This window comes from Micrasema longulum, unplaced genomic scaffold, assembly GCF_059751315.1.
Source record: "Micrasema longulum isolate JH-2025_06_02 unplaced genomic scaffold, ASM5975131v1 h1tg000407l, whole genome shotgun sequence".
Classification (NCBI taxonomy): Eukaryota; Metazoa; Arthropoda; class Insecta; order Trichoptera; family Brachycentridae; genus Micrasema; species Micrasema longulum.
In genome coordinates, this window is record NW_028277607.1 from 433,139 (window position 1) to 459,303 (window position 26,165).

The following is a 26,165-nucleotide window of genomic DNA, read 5'->3' on the forward strand; positions in this document are numbered from 1 at the left end:
TTTATTTGTTAATAGACCGTCAAACTGAATTATTATTGTGTGAGATTTTTAAGTTTTGTCATTTTGAAATTACACCGCCCTCGACGTCACGAGTTCAAGATGGTGAGTTTTTCTGACATTAAAAAGTAGAACCCTGTACCTGTCAAAACAAGCTAAATGTAAATAAATATAGCTACAATCTATCTCACAATGCTATAATTTATTTATTATATACGCCCAGAGGTGTTTTAACAGGCATTAAAATTCAAGCATTTCATGGTACAACAAGACGATACGTAGGTCTAATAAACATCTAATTAACCGATTAAAAAAAAAAAAGTATCGAATTACATTATGTTTTATAGATATACATATATAAAAATAAAGATAAAATACTATATAAAAGTAGGTAGGTACACAATTAAACGTTTTTGAAAAAGTACAACAGTTTTAGGCAAAAAATTGAAGTTTACAGTAGGTGAGTGTAGGTAAGTAAAATACAAAAAGTCAATTGATTGATTATTGTGAGCATGAGTGTGTGAACCTGTGACATTTAATTTATTCATATTTTCTTACATTTTTGCGAATCTTTGCCTTACAATTATGCTCCAATTTTATTGCGTCAAATAAAACATTTGTTATTAATTATTAATTAATGGAAATGTATAAGATACACGTGTCTTTGCGGTATTGTATGATTAAACTATAAAATCTTTGGTTTGGATTCCAACATTCTTCGATCCATAATCTTTACAAATTCAGATAATGCAATATTGTAGTTTATTTTCTAGTTTGCAGCTGTTGGACTAAGCTGGCAATTTTACTTTGAGCCATTGTTTCTTTAAGGGGACATTTACTTTGCACAAAAATCAAAGCACTTTCATCCCTTTGTTCAAAAGCGACAATGGCAGCCTCTTCATAAAACCTGCAAATATAACATGCTTGAGAAATTCTGTAAACAGTAGAAAAAATGTTTATATTTTTTGTACGTATCGCTAACCCAAAGCAAGTGAGAAAACCCGAAATTTCCCATTTTGAGATACACAATCCACATGCAGATATTACATAATATGATAATAAATTAATGTTTTCAAATAATAAAATATCAAAGTTAGATAGTTAACCTGTGTGAAAATATAGTATCATAATCTACTCCAAATAATTTAGTTTAATCAGACCCTTTCACACCTCAGTCTAATTATCTGAGAATATGTTCATCAGAGATATCTGGACTGTCGTTTTGGGTTAGCGATATATACACAATCAAATTTCAATTCAATAAAAATGTCCTCGACACAGGTTACCTCAATGAGGACACACGATTTTTTGGTTTTATTTTTTAAAAATAAATAAATATTGTGCATAGTGTAAAACACCAATTTAATTAAGGCGATCCATCCAGCGCGGAGCAAAAAAAGGCAGTTTTCAAACTAAAATTTAGAGTCTAATAATAAGTATAACAATTTTTTTTTAAACCACATAAAATATTAAACATTTATCTAGTAAACTGATGAAGTAAAAATGTTTTTTTTAATTTTTATTTGACTAAAAAATTGCAAGGAAAAGTGCACTTTTCGTTTTTTTTCAACATTTCAACACAAATTATCTATATTAGATAATACATTGTAATATTTTTTATTATAGTTATTGAAAGATCTATTATTTATCTAAGCCGATGATGAGTTAGTTTTTTGAAAAAAAGCATACAATTTTCGTAAAATACAATTCTTTCAGAGTCCATTTTGGGTTAAATTGTTGAAACTAAATGGCTCTTTCTTATGTATATTACTTTTAAAATTGTTTTTTTTTTTACATTTCTCTATACAACACACATTTTTCTAGTTACATATATTTTTTATTTTTCAAAAAATGCTCAAATATAAATGTAATTAATATTATAAAATCATGTATTTTCATTGAGAATCAATCATATATAAAACGTACAGTTTGGTATCAGTTCTCTCGGGCGTTCACCGAGTACGGACGTGTTTTCTGTGTCGGATTTTCGGGACGTTTCTTCTGTGATTTTTTAAAGTTTTTGAATTAAAAATGGGTTCCAAAACAATTAAAGCTAAAGGTTTTACAAGAAAACATAAATGTCGTAACAAGACCAAGAGATTTGACAAGATAAATGAAGAAAGAAATAGGTAAGAATTTTTTTATATTTTCGCATGTATAACTACAGTGTGTTTCGGAATCGAGTATTCTTTAGCATATTATATATGAGGCGCAGAGCTTCATAGAAACTGAAACGACATTACCAACTGATTTATTTGTTTTCCGAGGCCTTGAATTATCCAATAAATATTTATTTATTTAACGTTTTGTACATAATGTTATTTGTACATTGGCGGGCTTATTGCAAATGGCATTTTTTTCCAACCAACCAATAAAATAATAGTTTTATTTTTTTTATTCAAGTTACAGAACATATAAAAATAGAAATAAACGTATTTGTTTATAAATTACCTTAGATCAAAACTATTACTCAATGGGAAAAATGAAAAAAAGAGGAAGGAGGAGAGATTAAGGAGTAGAAAAGAGATTTATCTTCAGACGAGATTTAAACAGAGATAATGTAGCAACATCTTTGATGGATACTTGATGTTATGTTGATTGTTAGTGCATTTAAAAAATAAAATATATACCTCTACCCACCTAAACAATAAACGTGTTTCAGGAAAAGGGAATTGGCTGCCCAAAGATCTTCTACAGACAAGCATATTGTTTCCAGTAGTTTAAATGAAGCTGATGATGGAGAATATTACAATTGCGATACTCTTCATTCAACCGTATGTATTGTCATAAATTACCTAATTTAATTAATTATAAACAACTAACTAGTAAATAGTCATTACGGCATTTCTATAAATGGGTAGGCAGAGAAGGTAGAACGCCACACCAATCTATCCTGGCATCATATATCTTCACGAGAATAATTCATATGTCCACTTTCAAGCACTTGTTGTACTTATAAATTTAGGCAAAACTCGCATCATATTTATGCTATGCTCAATAACTAACTAAATAACTAAACATCACGCCATTTCTCGAAAGGGGTAGGCAGAGAGAATAGAACGCTATACCTCTCTGTCTTGGCACACGTGGCATGCTTCTTTCACATTCATGCATCTTCTCATGCGCGCACCCCGATTACTCCGACATGGGACAAATATTTATTGTACTTGATCATGCCAGGTCTTTCTCGACCTTCGTCGACTTCTACATCCATCATTTATTCGTTCCGCATGAGCGAACCATCATAAAAGACTTTTTTTAATTTTGTTCTACAAAGCTTATCTCAGCTTTGCATTCTGGATATAGTGCTGGTTTTAGTTTTTTTAGTAATAATATTACCAAACAATGAAATAAATCATTTAATTTATTTACCTACTGAGTTAATTATCACTAGCTTATTAAAAATAGAATTCACCGAAACATTTATGCACACTCCATGATAAGCACTGTTGATTCTTGGAACTACATATTTATTTGAGTCAAACTCGGATTTTTTGGTGATTGAAAATACATATTAAAACCACAGCTAATTGCGTTCCTCATTAAGGGTTCTTTTCTTAGAAAACTCAATTATGTTAATAAAATTTGAACATAATAATATAATGTTTCCTATTTTATTGTCTTGTGCACTGTTGGATATTGCAAATACCATATATATATTTTTATTTTTTCAACAGGTATCTGAAACAATACTTGAAGAAGATGTTGGATATTGTTTGGACGTAAAAAAAAAAGAAGACGACAATACTCATTTTAGTATTAGTGGACGAAGAATAATTGATTTAGGGTTTTTTTTTGAACAATTACAAGAAATCGTGCTTTACAGTGCTCCATTATAAATTTAAAGTTTAGATCTGAAGTTCGGAAAGGTTTTTATAGCACATTTGTTGTGAAATGTGCAATAGAATATTTTCGATACATTCAGATCGTAATGAATCAAATAAAATTGAAATTAATCACGCGATAGTTTCTGGAATTATGAGCATAGGTATGATATTTGCGATATATGGATATATGGACTGGCTCTGACCGCCCTCTACATATCACATACATCCAAAAAGATGAAGATTTTTGGAAAAATAAAATGTTAGAACCATTGAAATTGTTTTATCTAAATTGCCTTTTGCCAGAATTAGTCGATCCGAGGTATCATCGAAACATGCCGATTAGGGATCCTGTGTATATATTAGAGGCAATAGCGAAAAAATGTGCAGACAATCAGAAACGTAAGAGCAAATGATTTTTTTAAAAATAATTCATTAACTCAAGACTAGTGTTTGATTTTTAATTTATTATGGATCTATCCGGATCTATATGCATAATTATTTTTTTGTTTGTGTAATACACATGTACTGTGAAATGTACCTAGTTCATGTAAAATTATTATTTGGGATAATTATTACGTTTCTCTATAAAAATTTTTGCTACCATGTATTTGTTATCTGTAATGATCCAAGAAAAGTGTATTTATCAAAGAGTTCGACCCCATTAGTTAAAATGTCCAAGTTTAGATTCTTTTGTCCGCCTTTTTTAAATATTTTGTCTGCCCCGTAACATAGTGGTAGCGCATTTGGCTACCGTGCATGAGGTCGAGTGTTCATGTAATAAAATGATCAAGATACACTGCATTTGGTGTACCTTGTTGTACTTTGCGTGCGGAAAGGGGAAAGTAGTAGTATAAAGTAGTTTATAATCTTAACCTGTGTAATTTTTCTGTTTTTATTTGTCTAGCAAATTTCGGTGTTTTGACTTCAATAAATGTTTTTTTTTTAAAGACATAACAAGTATATTATATTTTACTTTTATTATGTTGTTTGTGAATAAAGTGTAGCTTTAACAAAAAATATGTTAAGTATTAGATAGAATATGTGTGCTTTTATTAATAATTAAATGGTATTTTTTACTTTCTTTTTTATCAACAATAATATATTTGTTAATGTAATTGGATATGTATCTGGATAAATAATAAAATATTTATTGATGATAAAATATTGTTTTTTTTTGTATACTTTTTATGCATTAAATCGTATCCACCACATTGATATATTAAGACTAAGGAATAAATAATATTCCAAAAAAGATGTAAAAAAAATAGTTTATACGAAAATTAATGATAGGTGAGTACAAATTTATAATCCAAATATAATAAATAAATTGAGCCGTGAGTCCGTACTGTAACATAATACATATTATTTATCTTGCAAAAGTAATTATAGTTTTCAATTTGGAATAATATTGGAACTCAAATTCAAATTCATGACCATGCAGGTAAAAAAAATCTCATTTTTGCGGGTACTTAGCGGGCATACTGTATTTAACTTTACCCAAGCTTGACTCACCCGCGCGCACGGACAAATATATTGCTGTCTCTTTTTAAAACTCACTACCGTCTTAAAACGAAAATGAAATTGTGTTTGGCTGGATGAACCGCCTTAAAGACAATTAATATATCCATCGGCTGAATTAGAGAAAAAAGTTAACATGTATTAAAATGATTTAACGAGGTAAATCAGAATGTTGATGCTTATAATGTAAATATATTTTAAGATCTTTATTTATGCATAGATCACTATGCCACAGTGGCGAATGGTGATTTTATTTACAGTTAATCTGCAAAAAAATATCATTTATTTGTATCTACATAGTAGGTACATAATATAATGTAAGTTATATATACTATAAATTGCATTTTTTTTGTGGTTCTGTGTGATACAACTCTCGTTTATGAAATCAACTTAAACAATGTAACTTCGTGATATATTATATTGTGTAGCTACATAATCCAAAGTTAAGTTCAATGGCTCATTTCTGGCGCTGGGCGCGCTTTATTAATATTTTTATTTATATTTGGAGAAACATACAAATGATGGCAATGATTTATAAGAAATAAAAATTACTTGTTTGTTTTTCTGTAAATAAAGTCACCGTAAAACATTATTATGGATGGTCAAATATAATGGTAAGCTGCGCATAATCGCTTCTATGCGCGATTCGCCCCTGCTATGCCAAACACAATATTTTGACCTTTGTATTATTGAAGTAGTGACTTCAATATTTGCCACTGACCTATAGAGGGTTGAATAAAAAATTCACGTCAGCTTTGTTGAGAAGCTAATAAATAATTGAACCTAGGAACCCATGCGTAGTAACCATTATTATTAAATAACAAGGCAAAATTAAAATACTTACTCTGCTTTAACATAATACTTGACTTTAATGTCATCTCTGCATCTGGGTAGATATTTCTGAGCTTGAATTTTATTACCGGCTTTCAGACAAACATCCACAAATGGTTCATATCCGATGGGAGACTTTTTAGACTTTGAAAATTTATCTAGTTCTGTCCACTCATTTAGTTGAGTTAAAGTCATTATTCGCATCCACCAAAATCTGCACAAGAAAAAAATTTCATTACAATCTATTTATTAATATTTTTTAAAAGGAATAACCCGCCAAGCCTCTAGTTTAAGAGGCTAAATATTTTTTAAAAAATAAAATGGCGTTGCATAAATTGTATGCTTTTGCCAATGTCATCTTGAATTATTTTATAAACAAACTGTTTTGCAGTACGCAACCAGGCCCAACTGCCGGGTCTGCAAGCAAACTAAACATAGGTAAGTCTGACAGTTCCGAGAAAGTTATCTCCTTTCTCGTTTCAAAACTAAAAAGGAGAATCCCTCCAACAAACGATCAATCCTCCACCCGTACTCATCCAACAACAGGCCCCAGTCGAGCATAAGGTTGTATATAGATGGATTCCTGCTTGCTAAGATGAGTTGGATATTTGTAGGAAGGAAACTGAGTGGAGCCAAAATCTTGAAAAAGGTTGGCATTTGGTCATTTATTGGGCAAACAAAGAATAAGTGGTTGAGATCTTCTTCTTCAAAACGACAATCGCAAATGAGGGAGTCAGTACAGCAGGGAGACAGTACAGCAATGCCCTATCCCCATTCGACAAATGGTGGATGTATCTTTTTTGTTCAGCAAAATTTTCTTAAACCAAAGACGTGATGGGATATTAGGTTGAATGAGAGCGTATTGTTTTCCTTTTAAAATTTTGGAGGAGTTCCGTTTGCGGGACCAGCTAGAAGACATATCAATATTTGGGATTGTCATAAGATCGACGGCTGGGTAGTTAGAGTAATTTGCAGTACCATTTAATACAGCTCCCTTAGCTAAAGAATCAGCTTTTTCATCACCTCGAATACCATTTTTTTATTTTTTTAAATAAATAAATATTTGCGTTCTTATGATTTACCCAAATATTACATTTTGAGGGCCATTTTCAACTAGTTGTAAATAACTCACAATTAGAAAATGGGAATCAAGTATTCGAACCACGGACCTTCGGTCTGTGAGTCCGAGACACTAGCCACAGGACCAGAACCTGATTTGAAACTATGATGCTCGGAATCTGAGCTAGGGAAAACCTGAACATTTTTTTGTTTCAGCAAGTACAATTTTTCACGAATTTGTAATATAATTTGGGATTGGGCTTGCTTGAAGGGATTGCTACTAATTTTTTGAAGTGAGCTTAAGAAGTCAGATAGAATGAGGCATTTTAAAAATTAAATAACAACACAACACAAAATATAAATGAACTACTATCTACGAGTGTTTTATCCCTTATCTGAAGATAGTAAAACAAAATTCTGGGTTTCCTTCCCCAACAGTCTTTTGCTTGAGGTAACACGATGATACATCACCGCGTGCAAAGGATTTTTTTTGGCACAGCCTAAGAGTTAAAGAAGCAAGAAGTAGGTGAAGCCTCTCACCTCTTTTCCGGCACTTTATATTCTGTCCTCAGTTTGTCGGCTAGTTTGAGGTCTCCTTTTAACAGCAGCTGAAACATTGTGTCATGAAGGGACATTCCGATGAATTCTTCGCCGTGAACTTCCCTCAGACTCGCTTGTTGTCTCGCCAGCTTTCTAATATCCTCGCAGATGGAGGCACCTTAAACATAAGTTTTAGAAATGATTTTGGATGGGGATTATTGTACAACAGAGACGGAGAACATTTTAGGGAAGGAAATATGGAAGTCTAGGCATCTACAGGGCTTATCCTGTCATTTATTTACAAACATAAGTTTACTGTACATTATTTAAGACTCCCAACTCCATGGGACTAAAAGTCCTGTGTTGAGATGGGACGAGCAATTAGTTGACACAGACACATTTATTTATTTATTTATTAACGGACATTGTCCATGTATACAATTTATAAGGTTTAAATATTACAATAAAAGAATAGTTTAAAACATTTAAAGAAAAAAGAAAGAAGCATTGACAAACATAAGGGACATCGAGACAAGATCTAAACTATTTATTTAGTGCTCGTTTAAATCGTTGTAAACTTAAACCAAAAAAGTCCAGATCCTGTCTTGAGTTAACAATACGACAAAGGCGGGAACATTGGAGAATTTAGGCCATAGTTTGTTCTATGCTGATCGATGAACAGTACTTCATTGTTTCTCAATCTACGAGTCGGAATATTGAATTTTACTTGTCCCAGTAATGATGGAACATCGATTATACCATTTAGTATGCCGAACATATATATGGAGTCAATATTAGTTCTACGTTTTTGTAGACTAGAAATATTTAACATTGACTCTATTACATGAGTATATCACCACATACATAGGATCAGAAACATAAAAAATATTTTTTAAACAACATATATATGACACATCAATATGGTAAACAGTAAACTCAAACATTTGGGAAATCATCAAGGAGTTTCCCACTCAAATCCCTCCCACTAAAGAAAATTCAGTCCTTAACTCCTTTCTTGAAAATACATAGTTTTTGTCCTTGAGAACTTAATATGCTCTTCCAAAATATTGAATACTCTCAGTGCGATAAATGAGAGATGCCTCTGAGCAAAAGTCGTAAGTCATTGGCTGGTTAAAATGGCCACTTAACACACTATAACATTCCCATTCTGCCTATACTTGAACATCTATATGCCTTCAATTCTTCCATTTGTTGATGTTTGTGAAGTTAAAGAGCTGAAACGTTTATCGGTGTGTTGACATGTTCATGTCTACAAAAATTTGGACAAACTCAAAACATTGTTGATAAATCCACCTGGTCCAAGAAGAAGTATAAAAATTGAAGAATATTTTCAGGCGTTGCCTATATGGGTGATAATTAAATCAGATGAATCTCACCCACATTAATATTTTAGCTTCACAATCATCAACAGATGGAAGAATTGAAGGAATATAGATGTTCAAAAAAAGACAGAATGGTTAAAATCGGGTTGTGGTCCCGTGGCTAGTGTCTCGGACTCACGGATCAAAGGTCCGTGGTTCGAATCCCACTCTACCCCAACTTGATTCCCATTTTCTAATAGTGAGTTATTTACAACTCGTTGAAAATGGCCACAATAAAATAATATTTGCGTAAATTATAAGAACGCAAAACTTAATTTTTTCTTAAAAAAAAAGAAGAAGTTATACAGTGTGTAAAGTGGTCACTTAAACCAGCCAATGACAGGTCATAAGCCTTGCAGATGCCTAGACTTCTATATTTCCTTCTCTAAAATGTTTTCCATCTCTGTTGTAGTATTTTGATATTAACAGCTCCCTAGAGGGGTTGAATCCAGTTCATGTATACAAAAATTTGGACAAGCTCAAAACATTATTTTATGTATTAAAAAAATTAAAAAGTAACAGGGTTTTTGAAATGTGATATGTTTATTCAAATAGTTTGGCAACTTGCATTTAAAATGAAATAAAAAAAATATTATTTTTTACACAATAAACACTTTTCAAAAAAAAAAATCCTTTTATGAAATTCCACGAAAGTAAAGTAGAATATAGGAATTGTATTCACAATGTATTTACCCAATTCATTTTTCCCTTTCTTATAAGCTTCTCGACTAGCACTCAGCGATGCTTCTATAGATCCGGAATTCTGGAAAAACGTAAGAAGTAAGAAATGAATAACTCTTAACGAGACATCATGAGAGATTTCATAAATCTGGAAAGCTGCCTTCATTATGTAACATTAGAAAAATCATGTGCAAGGGTTGCGAGCTGATGAGCACAGTAATTGATTAACAAAGTTTTAAAACTTACTTATTTTTATTTTATTTATTTGGATAACCAACAGCTATAATTATCTTTTATATAATATATTACAAAACAAATAACAAATAGTATCACAGTGAGTTAAAAAAGATTCTCGAACATAAAATGAATAGTAATTAAATGTAAATTCAAAAGAAAAGAAAAAATACTACGAATTATTTCGAAAGCAAACGCCGTACGTCATTAAGATTATTTGCAAATAAATCTATGTTAAATGATTTATTTATTACATTAAAATTATTAAAAGTTCGCCATAAATATGAATTTTGCCTGTAATTAGATGAAACAAGAGGTATGTGGAGAAGAGGGTTATTTCTTAACACTTTGGAAGGAACATAGGAATCATTAAAACACAACAAGTAAAAGTAGATAATATTACTAGCGAAGAAAAAACCATTGATTTTGGTGTACCACAAGGTAGTATTTTGGGACCGATTTTGTTTATTTTGAATATTAATGATTTATGTCTGACACGCATAAAACATTGACATAATTGCATTTGCTGCTCCAATTTTTACTAGTGACAAATGGGATGAAACTTATTCTGAGGCTCAAAACGGTGTCAATATAATAAAAAAGTGGCTGGATAACAATCTCTTAACTTTAAATATTGACAAAACAAAATATATAACATTTAGTAAAACCAGAGTGGGACTATGCTCTGAAATACTTGAATCAGTACACCATATAAAATATTTGGGAATAATTATTGATAAATATTTTAAATGGACAGAACACATAGAATACATACCTAACACAAAAAATTAAATAACTTTCCCATATCTTCAAGTCGATATGTAACATCTTATCCCTAATTAAACTCAAACAACTATATTTTATTTTATGTAACTCAATTATAACTTATAACATAATAGGATGGGGAGGCACTAATAAATCAATATTAAAACCTCTTAAATCTGCTCAAAAATTAATAGTTAAAATAATTTTGAAAAAGCCCTTCAGGTACCCCAGTATCAAGTTATTTGAGGAATTTGTGATCTTAGATATTTTTTTTATTTATTTACAATTTTAAAAGGCGATTGTATAAGGCAATTAGATATTTTTAGATAAATAATGTTTGTGAAAGCAAATTATTCTACCAGATCCCAAACGGAACACTCTCACACTACCAGAAGTCAAACTAGAGGATGGGTCATAGGGTCTACCACAAAATCTGAATTCGGGCAAATAAATTTCAGGTTTCTGGGCCCCAAAATATTTAATATGTTACCCGAACATTGTAAAACCATGACTATCAATATTTTTGTATACATAGATCAAGTTTTCATAAATATATTGACATGCGACTGTCCATATATTGATTTCTTTAAACTCATCTCTAAGTGACTCTATGGGATTCATATTGTAAATTGCTCGAACAGCTCTCTTCTGCAGCACAAAAACAGAATCAATATCTGCAGCACTTCCCCACAGCATTATACCGTAAAATATAACGCCGTGGAGGTAACTGAAATACATCAATCTAGCTGTTTCTACATAAGTAAGATGTCGAATATTTTTAACTGCGTAGGCTGCAGAACTAAGTCTGTACGATAAACCAGCTATATGTGGACTCCATTGAAGCTTAGAATCGAATTTTATGCCTAAAGGGGGGACACTTGACTAAATACAAATCTAAATACCTTTGCGTCTAGAGCATCCTTAATATAAGTGGCAGCTTGTCCGTGGAAATCATCTTCTTGTATATAAACCTTTCTCAATGCTTCTCGATTGTGCTCCCGACAATATTTAATATACAAATTCTGCGCCAGAGGGAAACTGCGTATTGCAAGCTGCGGGCAAATGGAAACAATTTCAGGTTTTAGTTTGTTGTATTTAATATTAAATTATTCGCGCGAACAAGCATTATCGACAAAATCAAGAGAAATAAGCTTCGGTTCGGACATGTAGATCGAATGGAAAGCGAAAGAACGGCTAAAAAGATTGACACTGCGATGTTGTATGCAGAAATCCAACAAATACTAGATAAATATAAAGGGTTGTTTGTTTCTTGTTACCCTATAGTTTTTTTTGCAAATTTGCACATAAGTAAACAAAATAATAATCAGGATACCTGAAATCCGGCAGACACCATATTCTCTTTAAGATGAAGCAGTACAATGTAGACCAAGTCTGTGTCTCCGCTCTGTGTGGCCTTCAGCAGAGCTGCCTTGAGCAGTTCAGCTTTCTGTTCTCCCAACTTCAGGAGAAGTGGTACCTGCTTCCGGGCCAGCGGCTCATATTCTAGAATCTATACAACAAAGAATCATAATTAACATTTGAATACTCCCGAGATATTTTTATAAGACTTAACAGCAATTAATAATTATGACACGAAGAATCGATTTGACATTTTCACCACATTGTTTTCCGTACCCAGTGATGGACACTGCATTGGTCACCTACATATTTCAATAATCTGTGATATTTTTAAAATTAAAAACAAAATACCTTTATGGCCAGAGGTTGCCTTCCTTTGTCCGCTGCTTTCAAAGCTATATCCGTATAGGAGACACCGGGCACATTGCGCAATTTGTCGGCTATTTCCCGAGCAACACTCTCATTGTCCAGATGTGGCTGTGTTACCTAAAATTTTAAAACAACCATGAAGAGTCCCGGCTAACTTTGATAGATTACTGAATTGAAATACCAAAGGTAGGAAAATATCACTCTTTGCATTATGTACTTACTGCAAAAAAATATTATGTAGCGATATAAATTTCAAATATTACTCACAAAAGGACAAGTCCATGTTATTTAAAAAAAAAATGTAATTTCATATTAAGATATGACGACATAACATTCCACTGAAAAATGAACGCTAATTTCAAAACATTACAATGAGGAAGTTCAGTGCGTTTTTTGTTTAATTTTTATTTATTTATTAACAGACTAATCAAATGAAGCCAAATTAAAAAAATAAATAATTATGTGTCGTATTGTCATTGCTATGATTTTTTTATTTATTTGGAAGTTCAACAAGGATAGAAAAAATACATTCAACAATGTTTTGAGTATCTTCAAATGCTTGCAGACTGGCTGGCTTTCCTCCCTAGGGAGTTATTTATCTCAAAACAGTGTTAAATTAACTATCTGGTAAAAGAAGTAGTATAAAAATTGGAAAATTGTTTTCAGGCGTTTCCTAAGAGGTGAATTGGATCAACCCGATGAATCTCACCCACGTGATAAAGGTTTCAGCTCTTTTACTTCACAAAAATCAACAGATGGAAAAGTTGAGGAAATGTGGATGTTTAAACATAGGCAGAATGGTGAATGTGAAATTCTACCCAGCTCCACGATCCATTTTTTATAGCCTTTTTGAACATTTTCTCATTACTAATTGTTTTATTAGATAGTGGAAGTAGGTTAGAGATTTTAATTGAATAATACTCAAAATCCCTTTGTCCGAAAGTGGTATTAGTTTGTATTTGTTTAAGTTGTCTTTGTGTTGAGTTCATTTATGAGTTCTCTTTTTTCAACTGATTGGTGGTCGCATACATCATTCCGTTATTCTGAACAAATTCGACCTGATAATTATCTTCGACAAAGGCAACACAGGTTCTTCTACCTACCACGAAGCAGAACCAGCCTGCCAATGGCAGTTAAAGCAATCGTGTTATTCAATCGTATTGCCTCGGATGTCGATATATTTAATGACAGTAGGATTTCTCTTAGGAAGGCAATTTTCAAATTGTAATAATATGTGAATTATAATAATATGTAAATTATAATGGGAAGAGGCGGATGGAGATAGGGTCTCCTGGAGGCAACTGGTGATGTCCACATGCTCCAATTAGGAGCAGATGTGGAAAAGAAGGAGTATGTTAATTGTACATTACATTTTTTTTCTTCCTATTTAACCAATCTGTTATGTATATTTTGTAATGTATTGATAATGAATTGGATACTCTATAATGTTCTCAATGTAAATAAAATAAAAAAAATTAAATAATTCTTTCTCTGCATACCTATAAAAAATATTTAGAGAACCGAGAACCTTCTGCAACCATCACATTATATACCAGGAATCCGTGATTGGTCAAATTTTAAAAACAGATTTTTATATTTACACCTTGTTTCTCTGTCAACGACTACGATTTCTGAGATAAATTTAAATAAATAAAATGTTTACCTTATAGCACGCCCAATGAGCTAGGACTCTGGTGTGCCCTTCGGTAAGTTTGAGATACGTGGCAATGTGTTTGGCCAGACAATGAAGTCTCCTCCATACAAGCCTGTCTAAGAGGATGCGTTCACCTAAATGTTGCACCCTGGGAGATATGTTAAGGAAAACAGGACAAGTGTTTTATACTCAAGTAATGGCGGTCTTTTATCTCAGATGTTTCATCATTATTTCCCTTTCCGCATCTAGTGGTGCATAAGGAACTAGATTGGCACTCCAATTGCGTAGTATCTAGATTATTATTGTTACATGAAAGGTAAGGTGATCAGTCAAAAAACGAAAATTTTCATACAAATTGTGTATATTATTTTCTTTTGAGATTAACTGACAACACGATGAAAACGTGGAAAAAGTAAATGAAATGGTTATGAACGATTGCAGAATCACAATCAGAGAAGTCGCTGATGATGTTGGCATATCAATTGGCTCATGGCATGAAATTTTTTCGAATGTTTTGGGTATGAAACGAGTGGCAGCAAAATTTGTTCCAAATTTTTTTAATTTCAAACAAAAACAGCAGCGAATGGATGTTGCTCAGGTGTCACTAAATGAAGTCAATGACGATGCAGAATTACTGAAACGTGTTATAATAGGTGATGAAACATGGGTATACGAATATGACGTCGAAACTAAGGCTCAATCGTCCCAGTGGAGGTATTCTGAATCGCCAAGACGAAAATCGCCGAGCACGCCGAACACGTCCAACCTTAGCGGCTGCCACAGACAAAGTAAACAATGAATACTGCTGAAAATTTTAGCATACTTCAGGGGCATGTATACCAACATAATTAAACGTAAAAAAACTACAATCGGACTCTCCAAACCCGCGAAATTTAAAAAATCCTGATATTTTCTGAACACACCTAGTATTTATTATGTGACACGCATATGGTTTTTATGAGGTTTTGTCAGAGTATTATATGCATCAAAGGAAAAGACTTTAAATCATTTATAAAAGGATACTGAATGTATGTCAGTGGAATGGCCACTTTAGGATCTCTGACAGCATTTAGAACACGCAGCCATCTGCAAGTATGAACGTAATGATCGGGATTGTGATCCGGAACAAAACCTTTGCCAAACTGTGCCGCGCGGATTAGTAATTTCTGAATCTCCGGATCAAACTCAAATGCCGCCGCATCTATGCATTGTTGAACGGCGACCGCCAATTGGTTCTTCACAATACAAATATACTCGTCTGCTCTGTGACTGCGTTTCTGTAATAAATATTGACAAATTAAAATGGATTCAAAATGAAAAATCCTCACAAGAGATTTCATGGTAAAATAAAGTTTCATGGAATTTTTGAAAGTCAAAATATTATATGCCAAAGTACATAAAATAAATAACAATGGTGCATCTAATAGCGAATAGGGCACTGCATAGGTCAACCAATCGCAGAGAAGGTTTTGGTTCAGCAGGAAGTGTCATGGACACGGACCTGTCCAATTTTATAACATGGTTATATGCAACTAAAAGAAAATAAAAAATCAGCATCATTCCATGTCTGCTCCCTAGTTGGAGCATATGGTATCCACAAAAAGCCTCCATGCATCTCTATCGGCTGCCAACTCCTTTGAGTCCTCCCAAGTCAGGTTCTCGTCCCGAAGTTCTGACATAAACTGCCGACGAACAGCCAGCAGTGGACGTCCAGGACATCGAGAACCTGGTGCCTTGTAAAAAGACTAGCGTGGTTAAGGCTCTCAGGAGGCATCCGCAGTATATGTCCTAGCCAATCGTATCGCCTTCGCTTGTTGTCACGAAGTATCTCTTAATTTTTCATTTGAATCCGTAATTTTATTTGGAGAACCTATTTTTTTCCCCAGATTGGTGTAGTCCATTAAAATCTTTAATAAAACTTTGCTAATGTGTGTGTGACCAAATATTTTCAAATAAAATATTCTAGTGCGCCTACTAACACAAAAGAAATTAGTATATTTACTTGGTTCACCAGCAGGCACTAATACATTAATATAGAGTTATAAAACATTGTAATGCACTGGGTACAAGTTTATAATTAATTTGTGTTTTTTAATTACATCATCTCAGACGTCATATGATAAAATTTAACGAATAGGTGGCGCTTAAAATTTGCTCCGCGTTCAATGCTAAATCAAAAGTAAAGTATTTCTTTTTCGTATTTTACATAGACTTCTGCGATAAAAAGTAGCCACTTTAAAATGATTAAAAATTTAAATAAATCGTAATTAAAGCAAAAATTTCTACATGAAACAACACTTTTGACACATTCAATGCGTAGATATGTGTACCGTGAACGATCTACCTATTAAAAACTTGATGATACAGGGTCGGCAGTGTATATTCGTAATTGATTGGGAGAATTTATCTTCAACTATACAGTCATGGTGAAGGTAGGACTTCCATATCTTCTGATTGTGATTGCCCCTCAGGAATCCAACTCGCGTAGGTGAACATGTTAACCACTACACTACAAGGCCGACATATATTCACTAAATTTCCTATTTCAGGATTTTTACCCAAGAGTTATCATCAAGCCGAAAACACTATTTTTTTATCCCCTCGAATATGGATGATAGATCACGATATAAACTACATTATGAACAGGCCAGCTCTCAACTTGGCCCAAGACCGGGGGAAATTGAGACATACATCTAGTGGCTGACATCCCATCAGACCAGCATCGAGCAAGGGAATTTATTTATTTATTTATTTGACGGACTTATGCAGTCCATTCTAATGATGGTAAATAGAATTTCTTATAATAAATACAGGCACTAATAAAATAAAATATAACTAAATAAAATTAAAGCTAGGAAAAAAAAATAAAAACTACTACCTCAAGACAAGATCCGGTCTATCTTAGTGATTTTTTAAACCTATAAAGACTTACACCAAAAAAGTCCAGATCTTGTCTCGAGTTTACAATACGACACAATCAGGACATTGGTGCATGCAAGCCATAGTCTGCGCGGTGTTGATCGAGGAACAGCACATTATTATTTCGCAACCGGCGGATTGGAACATTGAATGCCACTTGTTCCAGTAACGATGGTACATCAATTAAGCCATTTAGTAAATTAAACATAAATATGGAGTCAATGTTATTGCCACGTTTTTGTAGACTTGAGATTTTGAACAATGACTGCATTTCTCCGTAAGTGTAGTCTCCCCTCTCGAGGCCAATCATTTATGCTACTTTTCTTAGCAAACGATGTTGCACAGATTCGATATGATTTATCCAGCCTACATAGTAAGGAGACCAGATCACAGATACATATTCTAAAAGAGGACGAACTAGTGAGCAATAGGGTGTTTTAACCGTGAAATTTATTAATAAAATACATACCTGAAATTGTTTGGAGGCTTCTAGCAAATAGGATCCCGGCTCCGTGCTGTTGATTCTAAATATTTTCTGTACAACGGCGGGAACTTTCTGAACTAACTCGTGGCTCAGTTCAGAAATGACTCTCACACAATCCATCTCGGGAATCAGGTGTATGGGATAGTCGTAGGAGTAGCTGACACTTTCTCCCGATTTACTGATAATGATCATCACGTTGTCCCAGTGGCCAATCGCAGCTTCAGTGCCACACCTAGAAAGAATAAGAACCAAGCTCAAGCTTTCATCATCAGAATATCTTGTGGTTCCAAATATGGGAATGAATTCTAGGGACCTCACTTAAAAAAGTTAAAACTGCAAATCCAACTAAGGAGCATTGAAGAGGCGAGTGTTAAAAAACAGTATGAAAATAAAACTTTGTTATCAGTGTTACACAATTTTTTACAAAGTTATATTTTCATAATAATTTATAATCAAGTATTACGAAGTGAATGCCGATTCAATTAATAATGTTAAAAAATATATTTATGTAAAACTACTTTTAATGAATATTCAAATTGAGTTCAATTTCAGTGTGCATAAACTTTTGTAGACATGCCTTGTTAGATCCTAAAATGATTTTTATCTAGAATAATATCTCGACAAAGTTTGAAAGTTTGAAAGATATTATTCTATAAAATTGTTTTTGGAAAATTAATGTTTATTATTATTTAGACACTGCTATTTTCAACTTTAAGCCCATTATTGTAAATGGTTACGCCACATTTACTCTATGTGTACACACATGTATACATTTACTAGGATAAGGCGCTCAAATTTATTTGCTTCCTAATGGGCCCTGGTTAAGATGTTGCAATGCCTAGCGTGGGTACCAATTATTGTCCCGGTCCCATAATAACAACTAAACTGATTGTGTGTGCATCAATTACCCATTAAATCCACTGTGTCGTGTAATCATCAAGTGACCCTCCTTCCTGACCACAAGATCTGATCTGATCCTGACTGCCACGACAGAACCCAGTAAAAGGTAGGTAATTGCATGCAGCCAGACCATTTCGAGCGTTCATCTGCTAACGGGCAAGTGGCGCGATCAATACTAAATGCCAACCACTCATCATATTACAGTTGATTTGTGCTCAAAAGGGCTCTTAGAGGAAAAGTTGTGGGGTAGTTTTCATTTCTTTCATTCTTTGTTTTTTGCATTTTTCCAATGTTTCGTTACGAAATTTTGTTAACAAACTTCAGATTCAGCACCCCAAACCGCACATAGAATGGAAAAAATAAAAACTATCCCACAAGTTTCCTGGTAAAAACACAATTTGACCGGACTATCGCTTAAAAATAATAACCTTATTTAAGATCTTTAACAATGTAAATAAATAAATTAAACTAACCAAACAATCTGCTTCGGTTGTTTATGAAAACTAGTATCTATTTCGCAGTATTTTGTCTTGAAGTCAGATGAGCCCATCCAGAGATAACCTGCATCAGTAAATAAGGCCACATGTCGGCCATTTTGTGAAGCTGTGATTTTCAAAATGGCTGTAAATGGGTTTGTCATATCTGGCCTCTGCAAAAGAAGAATTTGTTATTTTGTTTAGTTTATCTAATAGAAAAACTATTAGTTATCATTCTTTAATACTAAATCTTCATGGTAGTCAAAGGCCCTAAGCCTCTACACCATGAGGCAGATAAACAATATATGTAATTCAATTAATCAATCTGATCATCTAACTATGCTATCTACCCATTGTGACAAAATTGAAAAAATTCAAGACAAATTTCTCCGGTTCATAAAATTATAACTGCATTTACAGCGAGAAAATATAAACTATAATCTACTCTTATTTACTTATTCATTTTTTAAAATTATAAACTATGGTTAATAATAAATAAAAAATATGTGACGTCACTGGTGTCCGTATACTTTAAAAAATATTTTTACATTTGAGAATAAACAAAGAAGACTTAATAAACAGAGATAATTAACAAAATGTTTAGACAGTTTTAAACACTACGTATTTATGTTTATAATTAATTTATGTACATCTATATTATTTATATTACAAAACGCACAATGAAAGAACAAAAACATAACATAAGCTATACATTTGTGGACCAGTTGATTCAATATTGGTTTGGGCGAATGAGACAATCCACACCTAGCTCCACTATCCATTTTTTTATAGTCTTTTTGAACATTTTCTCGTTACTTATTGTTTTAATAGACAGTGGAAGTAGGTTATAGATTTTAATTGAATGATACTTAAAATCCCTTTGTCCAAAGTGGTATTTGTTTAAGTTGTCTTTGTGTTGAAGATCTAGTGATTATATTATTTGTATGTGATGTATTGTGGGGGTAATGTCTTTCATTTGAGTAAGAACAGTTTTTGAATCTGTAAGTGAGTTTGTACATTCTGTTTTTTTGTATAAAGTTATAAATAATCTTTTTTATTTTTCTGATTTGATCAAATGTATCTATTTCAATGTGCCTAATAGGCCACTGAGGCATCATATTTGTTTTAGATACATTAATATCTCTAAGTCAAATTTCCACATTGATTCTGTTTTTGAGAATTCACACTCTCGGGAACAAACTCACAGATGACCAAAAAATAAATATATTTGTAACAAATTAAACTAATTGTAATTACCATTTACTATTAAAATTATTGAATAATAATCGAGCTCCTAGTATTATTCATTTGTTTTTTATGTTTTTATTTTATATTGTATTTTTATATTTGTAAATTTTTTATAACCTCTGTATATGTAAAAGCCCTCTGGGCGTTAATAATCAAATGAATTTACCATAAGTATCGGTTGTGTTTCTCCTAATTGACATTTAAATACATCCCTATCTCTGCAGACAAGTAAACCGCTAACTTGCGATGTACTACTTAACACACACCAGCAATTTGGCCTTTCAGAACCACCTGGAAAATATAAAAAAACATTTATAATGAGAAAGTTTAGTGCTATATAAATTGAATAAAAAAATGTTTTCTGAAAAAAGAAAAACTACTTTGAAAGACATCACAAGATCTTCTAAATCAACCAATGATACAGTCCACTCCCGTCTAGTTTTAAAGATCGTACCAATGTCAATTCACACTTTCCGTCTTTAGAAGAACAACATGACAAAAAGACTTGACTTTTATAAAATAGGATAGAATTCATTAGTTAATTATACTTTGATAAAGAAGCTTGTGTAGTTTTGAAACAGGTCAGTAGAAAAAATAAAAAATAAGTGGTTAAAAACAAAGTTGTTTTATATTTATTTTATTATGATTTTATTTTATTTATTTATTTATATATAAGCCCAATGGGCATTTTTAAGGACATATTTATTCATAGAAAATTATGATAAAAAAATAGAACGACTCAATGGTATATAATAGACTTTGTGGAAGTGGAAGCGGGAGAGAGGTTTTTATAAGTAAATTTGATTCAGTGATCGCTTGAAAGAAGACAACTTGTTATCAAAGAAATCAAGTCTGGTATGTTTGTTGGCAGACATAAGAATTCTAGGCATAGGGGAATGAAAACCATAGTTAGTTCGATGGTTATCGGTATGAAAGAGTAAGTTTTGTCTGAGGTTTCTAGTTGGGATATCTAATTTTATTTAGCTCAGTAGTTCAGGCGCATCAAAGAGTGAGTTGAGAATTTTGGGTTTATTGCGGTTAAATTTAGTTAGAAGTGTCAAACTGACCCATTAACTGTTAATTTATTAAAATAAATAGTTTTTTGGAACATAAAATGACAGCAGAGTTAGAATATATAAGACATGTGTGAGACCCATATTGACATATTCCGTAGAAACACGAGCGGACACCACGAGAACGAAGAACCTGCTAAGAACATCAGAGATGAGGGTCCTCAGATCGATTACCAGAAACACTCGACCGGATCAGAAATTGAAGATATAGTGCACTGGAGCAGATCCCGTAGAAGATTCTGGAGAGACCACATAAATAGAGTGAGCAGCGATAGACTGAAGATTTGCCTTTCGGACGGCGCCCACTTGAAAGACCTCCTAAGCGATGGAAGGATAGTTGGGCCTCATCACGGGAGACTAAGTAGTCTAAGTAGAACAGATTGTCAGATCTACAAGACAACAATGAAGAAGAACATAACATGTGAGAAACTGGCGTAGTGGGTCCGATTCCCGCCAGTTGTAAGAACAAATTTGAATTTAAAAAAATCAATCGGTCTGGGTGTTTTTCGTCCCGTATGCTCTCATTGCCACTTGTTCACAAGCCTCTAAAATAGAAGTTTAGCGATACATTCTCCTTTTAAAAAATGTCTAAAATAATGTTCTACTTACGTGGGATGTCCGGTAGTTGCCTTACTTTCGGTTCAGCTACATTATTTACAAGAAACATTCTGTTTGAAGCTGTCATTATAGCAATGCCGGTACCGTGGGGGCTTGAAAACAGTTTGGCATTATACACCTAAAACCAGAAACAATTTACTGGTGTATATTTATTACTATGCTTGACATGAAATCAGAAAGTAAGTGCTTCAAATATTAAATAAAGAAACAAAAGTGTCTATTGGGAACCAGATAAATTTATCTACAAATGAAGTTGACGTTTGTTGTACTGCTGTTATTGGCTAAATAAAATAATAGTTAAAGTGATAATAAACTGTATCATAATGGTTATATACAGATATATCGTTGGTGGTACTGCAATACCGCGTAACCTTTTTTTTAATTACAAAAATATTTTATTGAAATAAATTCATTATCATTCAATACTAAATGCCGTTAATTTAAATTTATTTTTGGTTAGTTAAAATCGCAAGTAATATATTAATAACGCTTTTTAGGTTCTCCTGCTGAAAAATTCCATTGATAGTTATGTGGTATTGCTATCACCAACCATATTCTTCATTCACATAAGCGTGTTATTTTCATTTGTTTTATTACGTATTTGACCATTCTAAGATAATATATACATATTCAATTACTCTTACATAATATTTAATGAATATAAAAACTGTTAAATACTAATGACAACTTTAATAAAATACAGGTGTCACCCTCAAATGAAAGTCACCCATAAACATACCGATGTTTGAATGGTCAAGTATTTTCTTCCAAATATACAATTTTATGGTAATTATATTTTTATGCCTAGACAACTAGACATACCTTAGTGTCTCTTGCCTCTGCTCCCATACTGAAGGTGTGGTGATATACGCCGAACATATCATATACCAGCACTTCACCACTCTCTTGAATACACAGCAGTTGTTCTCCATCAGACCAGCCCATGTGAACAAGGATTCCGCTGTTCCACTGAAAAAAAAAAAGTAAGTAAGTAGGTATGCTTTACAATGAGGTTTACTGACTTATTGCACTGTGTGTCATTTGCACTGTTTTTCGTCATTTCGGATCTCATGACAGCGTCCATCATCAAAGTCGATGTAGTTTGTAAAGGTATTTATGTGAACTTATGTACTTACTTATTATTTATACTGGAGATAGGCATTTTGGTTTTTTAAAAAGATTAACAGTGACAGTTGCTTTTTCACAAATTAAGCTGTTTTGTGAAGACATTTAAAAAATAACAATTTAGAGCAGTGTCATCGTCGTACCCTCTAATTTTTACCACCTCTAATTTATATTTATTTTGACGGCTTACATCTTTCACCAAGTATAAAATAATATTGAAAAACATTTATAATAAAACAAAACACCTGAATATAGTATGAAAAATATAGATACATCATAAAAAATAAAATACAATCAGCAGAAAATAAGGAAATAATAAAGAAAAATTACATAAAAATTATAACATAGGTATGCAGCAAATTAACAATAAATAAAGGGTTTAAATAAAAAAGTGTTGAAGTAACAGAGGCGATGTATCATAGCATAAACAGTAAAACAAGTATGACACTTAGTACATTTTTATAATTTAGAAAAGAAGTGATTGAAAAGTAATGATTTTAATTGGTATAAAGATAAATGAAATAAATCTATGTTTCCATGTTTGTTTGCTAACATGTGGAACCATCATCATGAAATATCATGTAATATCATGGAATATCATATCGCAGCCGTTATTATATGCAGCTTGTTAATCTGAGATCTGTGTGAAAGAGTGCAAACGATACATGGCACAATACCCCACAAAGCCTCATTGAAGGTATAATTGAAACACTGATTATTCTTGGAAGTCAACAAAGACATGAAGCTCTTTTCTTGGGCAAAAAATCTTATTTATCGTTTGCATAAAAGAAGGAAAATAATTCTCAATTAAATTAACGTAAATAAATGAAAGAATATGTCGTCGACGGCAATCCATCGTCACATAATTCAAAATTGACCACTTTAGAGGAGAGAGGGTTGAGTGAATCTTACTTTACAATTACATATATTTTTTTTTTGTTTTTGCAATCAATATATATATATTTTTACTCATTTGGAAAAACAACAGAAAACTTATAAACAATTCATATTATAATATAATGTATGAGTCCAATTAAAGTTTTTCACGACTATATAATACTTTTTGTAGACATATTAATGAACAGATTAAAAATAATAATATCATACGAGAGAGTTAAATTACATGATAATTATTTCGATCCCAAAGCGTTAGCAGGGATGAAAAGGATAAGAAAAGATTAGGATAAAATAGGGAAAAGGAGGGATTCTGTTAAAAGGAGATTACCCTTAAAATGGCTATAAAGAATAGAGACATATCGTAGAGAGATACATATTTAATGAAAGTAGTTCTAATAAAAAAATAATAAAATGAGAAAGTTTTGAATCAAATATATCAAGGGAAGAACAAATGTTGTAATATTCTGTGCAGCTACGGTTAATGAAGGAATTTTGAGCGAAGTTATTGGATGGTACAGGATTGTAAAAAAAGGCAGACTTGTCTGGTAAATCTGTTTTACAATAGATAAGTACTTTCAATTAAATTATTCAAGATCTTGAATAAGAAGCATATGTCAGAGTCATGTTTGGTGAGAGAAGTCAGATTACGGAAAGAGGAAGAGTCATCATACGAATCAAGTGTTTGAATATGTTTACCGCCAAATGGCGTAACCGAATGACTTAGGCGGTGATATTACATATCAATGGATTGCCGCCGACGATGTATGTACTGAAATAGAAACACTATGTCCTATTCTCGAGAATGCAGTCTCTCTCAGCACCATGCATTTTATCTGGTCCAACCAGCGCGTGGGAGACCTCCCTCGTCCTCTTTTTTTCTCTACGCTGCTGACCACAACAAACTTCTCCAGACGATCTTCCTCTCTCTTCGCAAGGTGACAAAAAAATCTGAGAAATAGTCTGAGACACATGTTCGAGAGTCAATTGAGAGTAATAGATTACTGTCATTAAAAAAGGCGTCCTAATTTTTCGGTTAACCGTTGAGGTTAAGGTTTTAAGGTTATATAATATTTAGAAATGTGTCGACCCGGCGGAAATCCATCTTTATCATTACTAAATTATTTTCGAGTTAGGAGGGGGTCTCGTGACAGTGTAGAGCAGGGGTGCTCAAACGGTCGATGGCGAGTGCTTTTTGAGTAGATCTAGAGAAAAAATATCCAAAATAGAACTATTCACAGATTTTGTTTTAGTAGGTAGGTAACTAAGACTCATGTTCTGTTGAAAATGAGTTAGTGCAGATTATATCAGATAAATTAGTACATCTCAAAGCCACAGCATCTTTTACAAAATTGTGGTGTTTTATCTCTGAAGATAAATATCCGAATCTAAGGCAAATCGCCCTTCAGCTGACGGCAATGTTTGGGTCAACTTACTTGTGCGAGTCTGCATTTTCTGAAATGAAGATAATTAAGTCAAACTATCGCAATCGACTAACTAACGGACATATGTCATCATGCTTGCGATTAGCACTCGGTAATTACGTACCATCTTATGAAAAGTATGCTGAGGACATGCAGTGCCACGTTTCAACATCCAAAGTCACTATTTAGTGAAGTTTAGACACTAGAACTCGTTTGTTTTGTAAGAACCAATAAACTCGCAATTTTGAATAATTATGAGTTTTTTCATTGACATTTTAGAGCAGACCTACACTTACCTTGACTAAAAAAATGCATATTGTGCTGAAAACTAATATCTATGCCACGATACACCCTACCTAGACGATAATCCTGCATCACACTTACTTGCAGCCTCTCATCTCGTGTTAATAGGGGTGCTATTCTGAACCAGTCTCGTGGCATGAGAAAACAGTTTTTATCATGTATTTTGGCCACGAAAGCGTTTGGAATACCGCCCAGAATACGGATTTGAATTTACGTTCGAAGTAAAGGCAGCTTTTACTTGCGATAGCATGGACTCAGAATCAGGCCACTGGTGTAGAGGATTTAGGCTCTAAGGCCAAAATAAAAAGAGAAAGGAGCCGATAGAATGTAGTGAATAAAACGGATTTAAGGGCGTAAAGCTTGCTTGAAAGATGAGAAAATATCCAACTTACCACAATATTTGACATGTGGGTACCAGCGCAGTTGTAAATATGTATAACAGGCTTGGACATGATGAAAATTAGTGGGGCCCCTTACGGCGGTCC

The 26,165-nt window shown here is 32.8% G+C and overlaps 2 protein-coding genes across 2 annotated transcripts; one reads left to right on the plus strand and one right to left on the minus strand.

The window, feature by feature from the left end:
• Positions 1-546: 546 nt before the first annotated feature.
• Vps16A (vacuolar protein sorting 16) lies at positions 547-26,124 on the minus strand. Its single transcript, XM_088226114.1, has 15 exons — positions 26,073-26,124; positions 22,757-22,903; positions 21,926-22,052; positions 20,410-20,534; positions 18,993-19,168; positions 17,605-17,851; positions 15,240-15,493; positions 14,226-14,364; positions 12,545-12,679; positions 12,168-12,344; positions 11,737-11,886; positions 9,848-9,917; positions 7,773-7,950; positions 6,187-6,387; positions 547-904 (listed from the first exon to the last, which is right to left on the minus strand). The coding sequence occupies exons 1-15, from the start codon at positions 26,085-26,087 to the stop codon at positions 760-762; spliced, it is 2,286 nt and encodes a 761-aa protein (XP_088082240.1). The 5' UTR covers positions 26,088-26,124; the 3' UTR covers positions 547-759.
• Positions 2,016-3,836, plus strand: LOC148281792 (uncharacterized). Its single transcript, XM_088226115.1, has 3 exons — positions 2,016-2,126; positions 2,660-2,771; positions 3,675-3,836. The coding sequence occupies exons 1-3, from the start codon at positions 2,029-2,031 to the stop codon at positions 3,834-3,836; spliced, it is 372 nt and encodes a 123-aa protein (XP_088082241.1). The 5' UTR covers positions 2,016-2,028.
• Positions 26,125-26,165: the final 41 nt, after the last annotated feature.

What these genes read in the sequence shown, in the direction of transcription:
- LOC148281792 (XM_088226115.1), top strand. Translation starts at nt 2,029, where the DNA reads ATGGGTTCCAAAACAATTAAAGCTAAAGGTTTTACAAGAAAACATAAA. An exon ending in ATAAATGAAGAAAGAAATAG is followed by an intron (nt 2,127 to 2,659) that starts GTAAGAATTTTT and finishes AACGTGTTTCAG; the next exon opens with GAAAAGGGAATTGGCTGCCC. An exon ending in GCGATACTCTTCATTCAACC is followed by an intron (nt 2,772 to 3,674) that starts GTATGTATTGTC and finishes TTTTTTCAACAG; the next exon opens with GTATCTGAAACAATACTTGA.
- Vps16A (XM_088226114.1), bottom strand. An exon ending in CAACCGAAGCAGATTGTTTG is followed by an intron (nt 17,852 to 18,992) that starts GTTAGTTTAATT and finishes TATTCTTTCTAG; the next exon opens with GTGTGGCACTGAAGCTGCGA. An exon ending in CTCATTGGGCGTGCTATAAG is followed by an intron (nt 12,680 to 14,225) that starts GTAAACATTTTA and finishes TTAAAATTTTAG; the next exon opens with GTAACACAGCCACATCTGGA.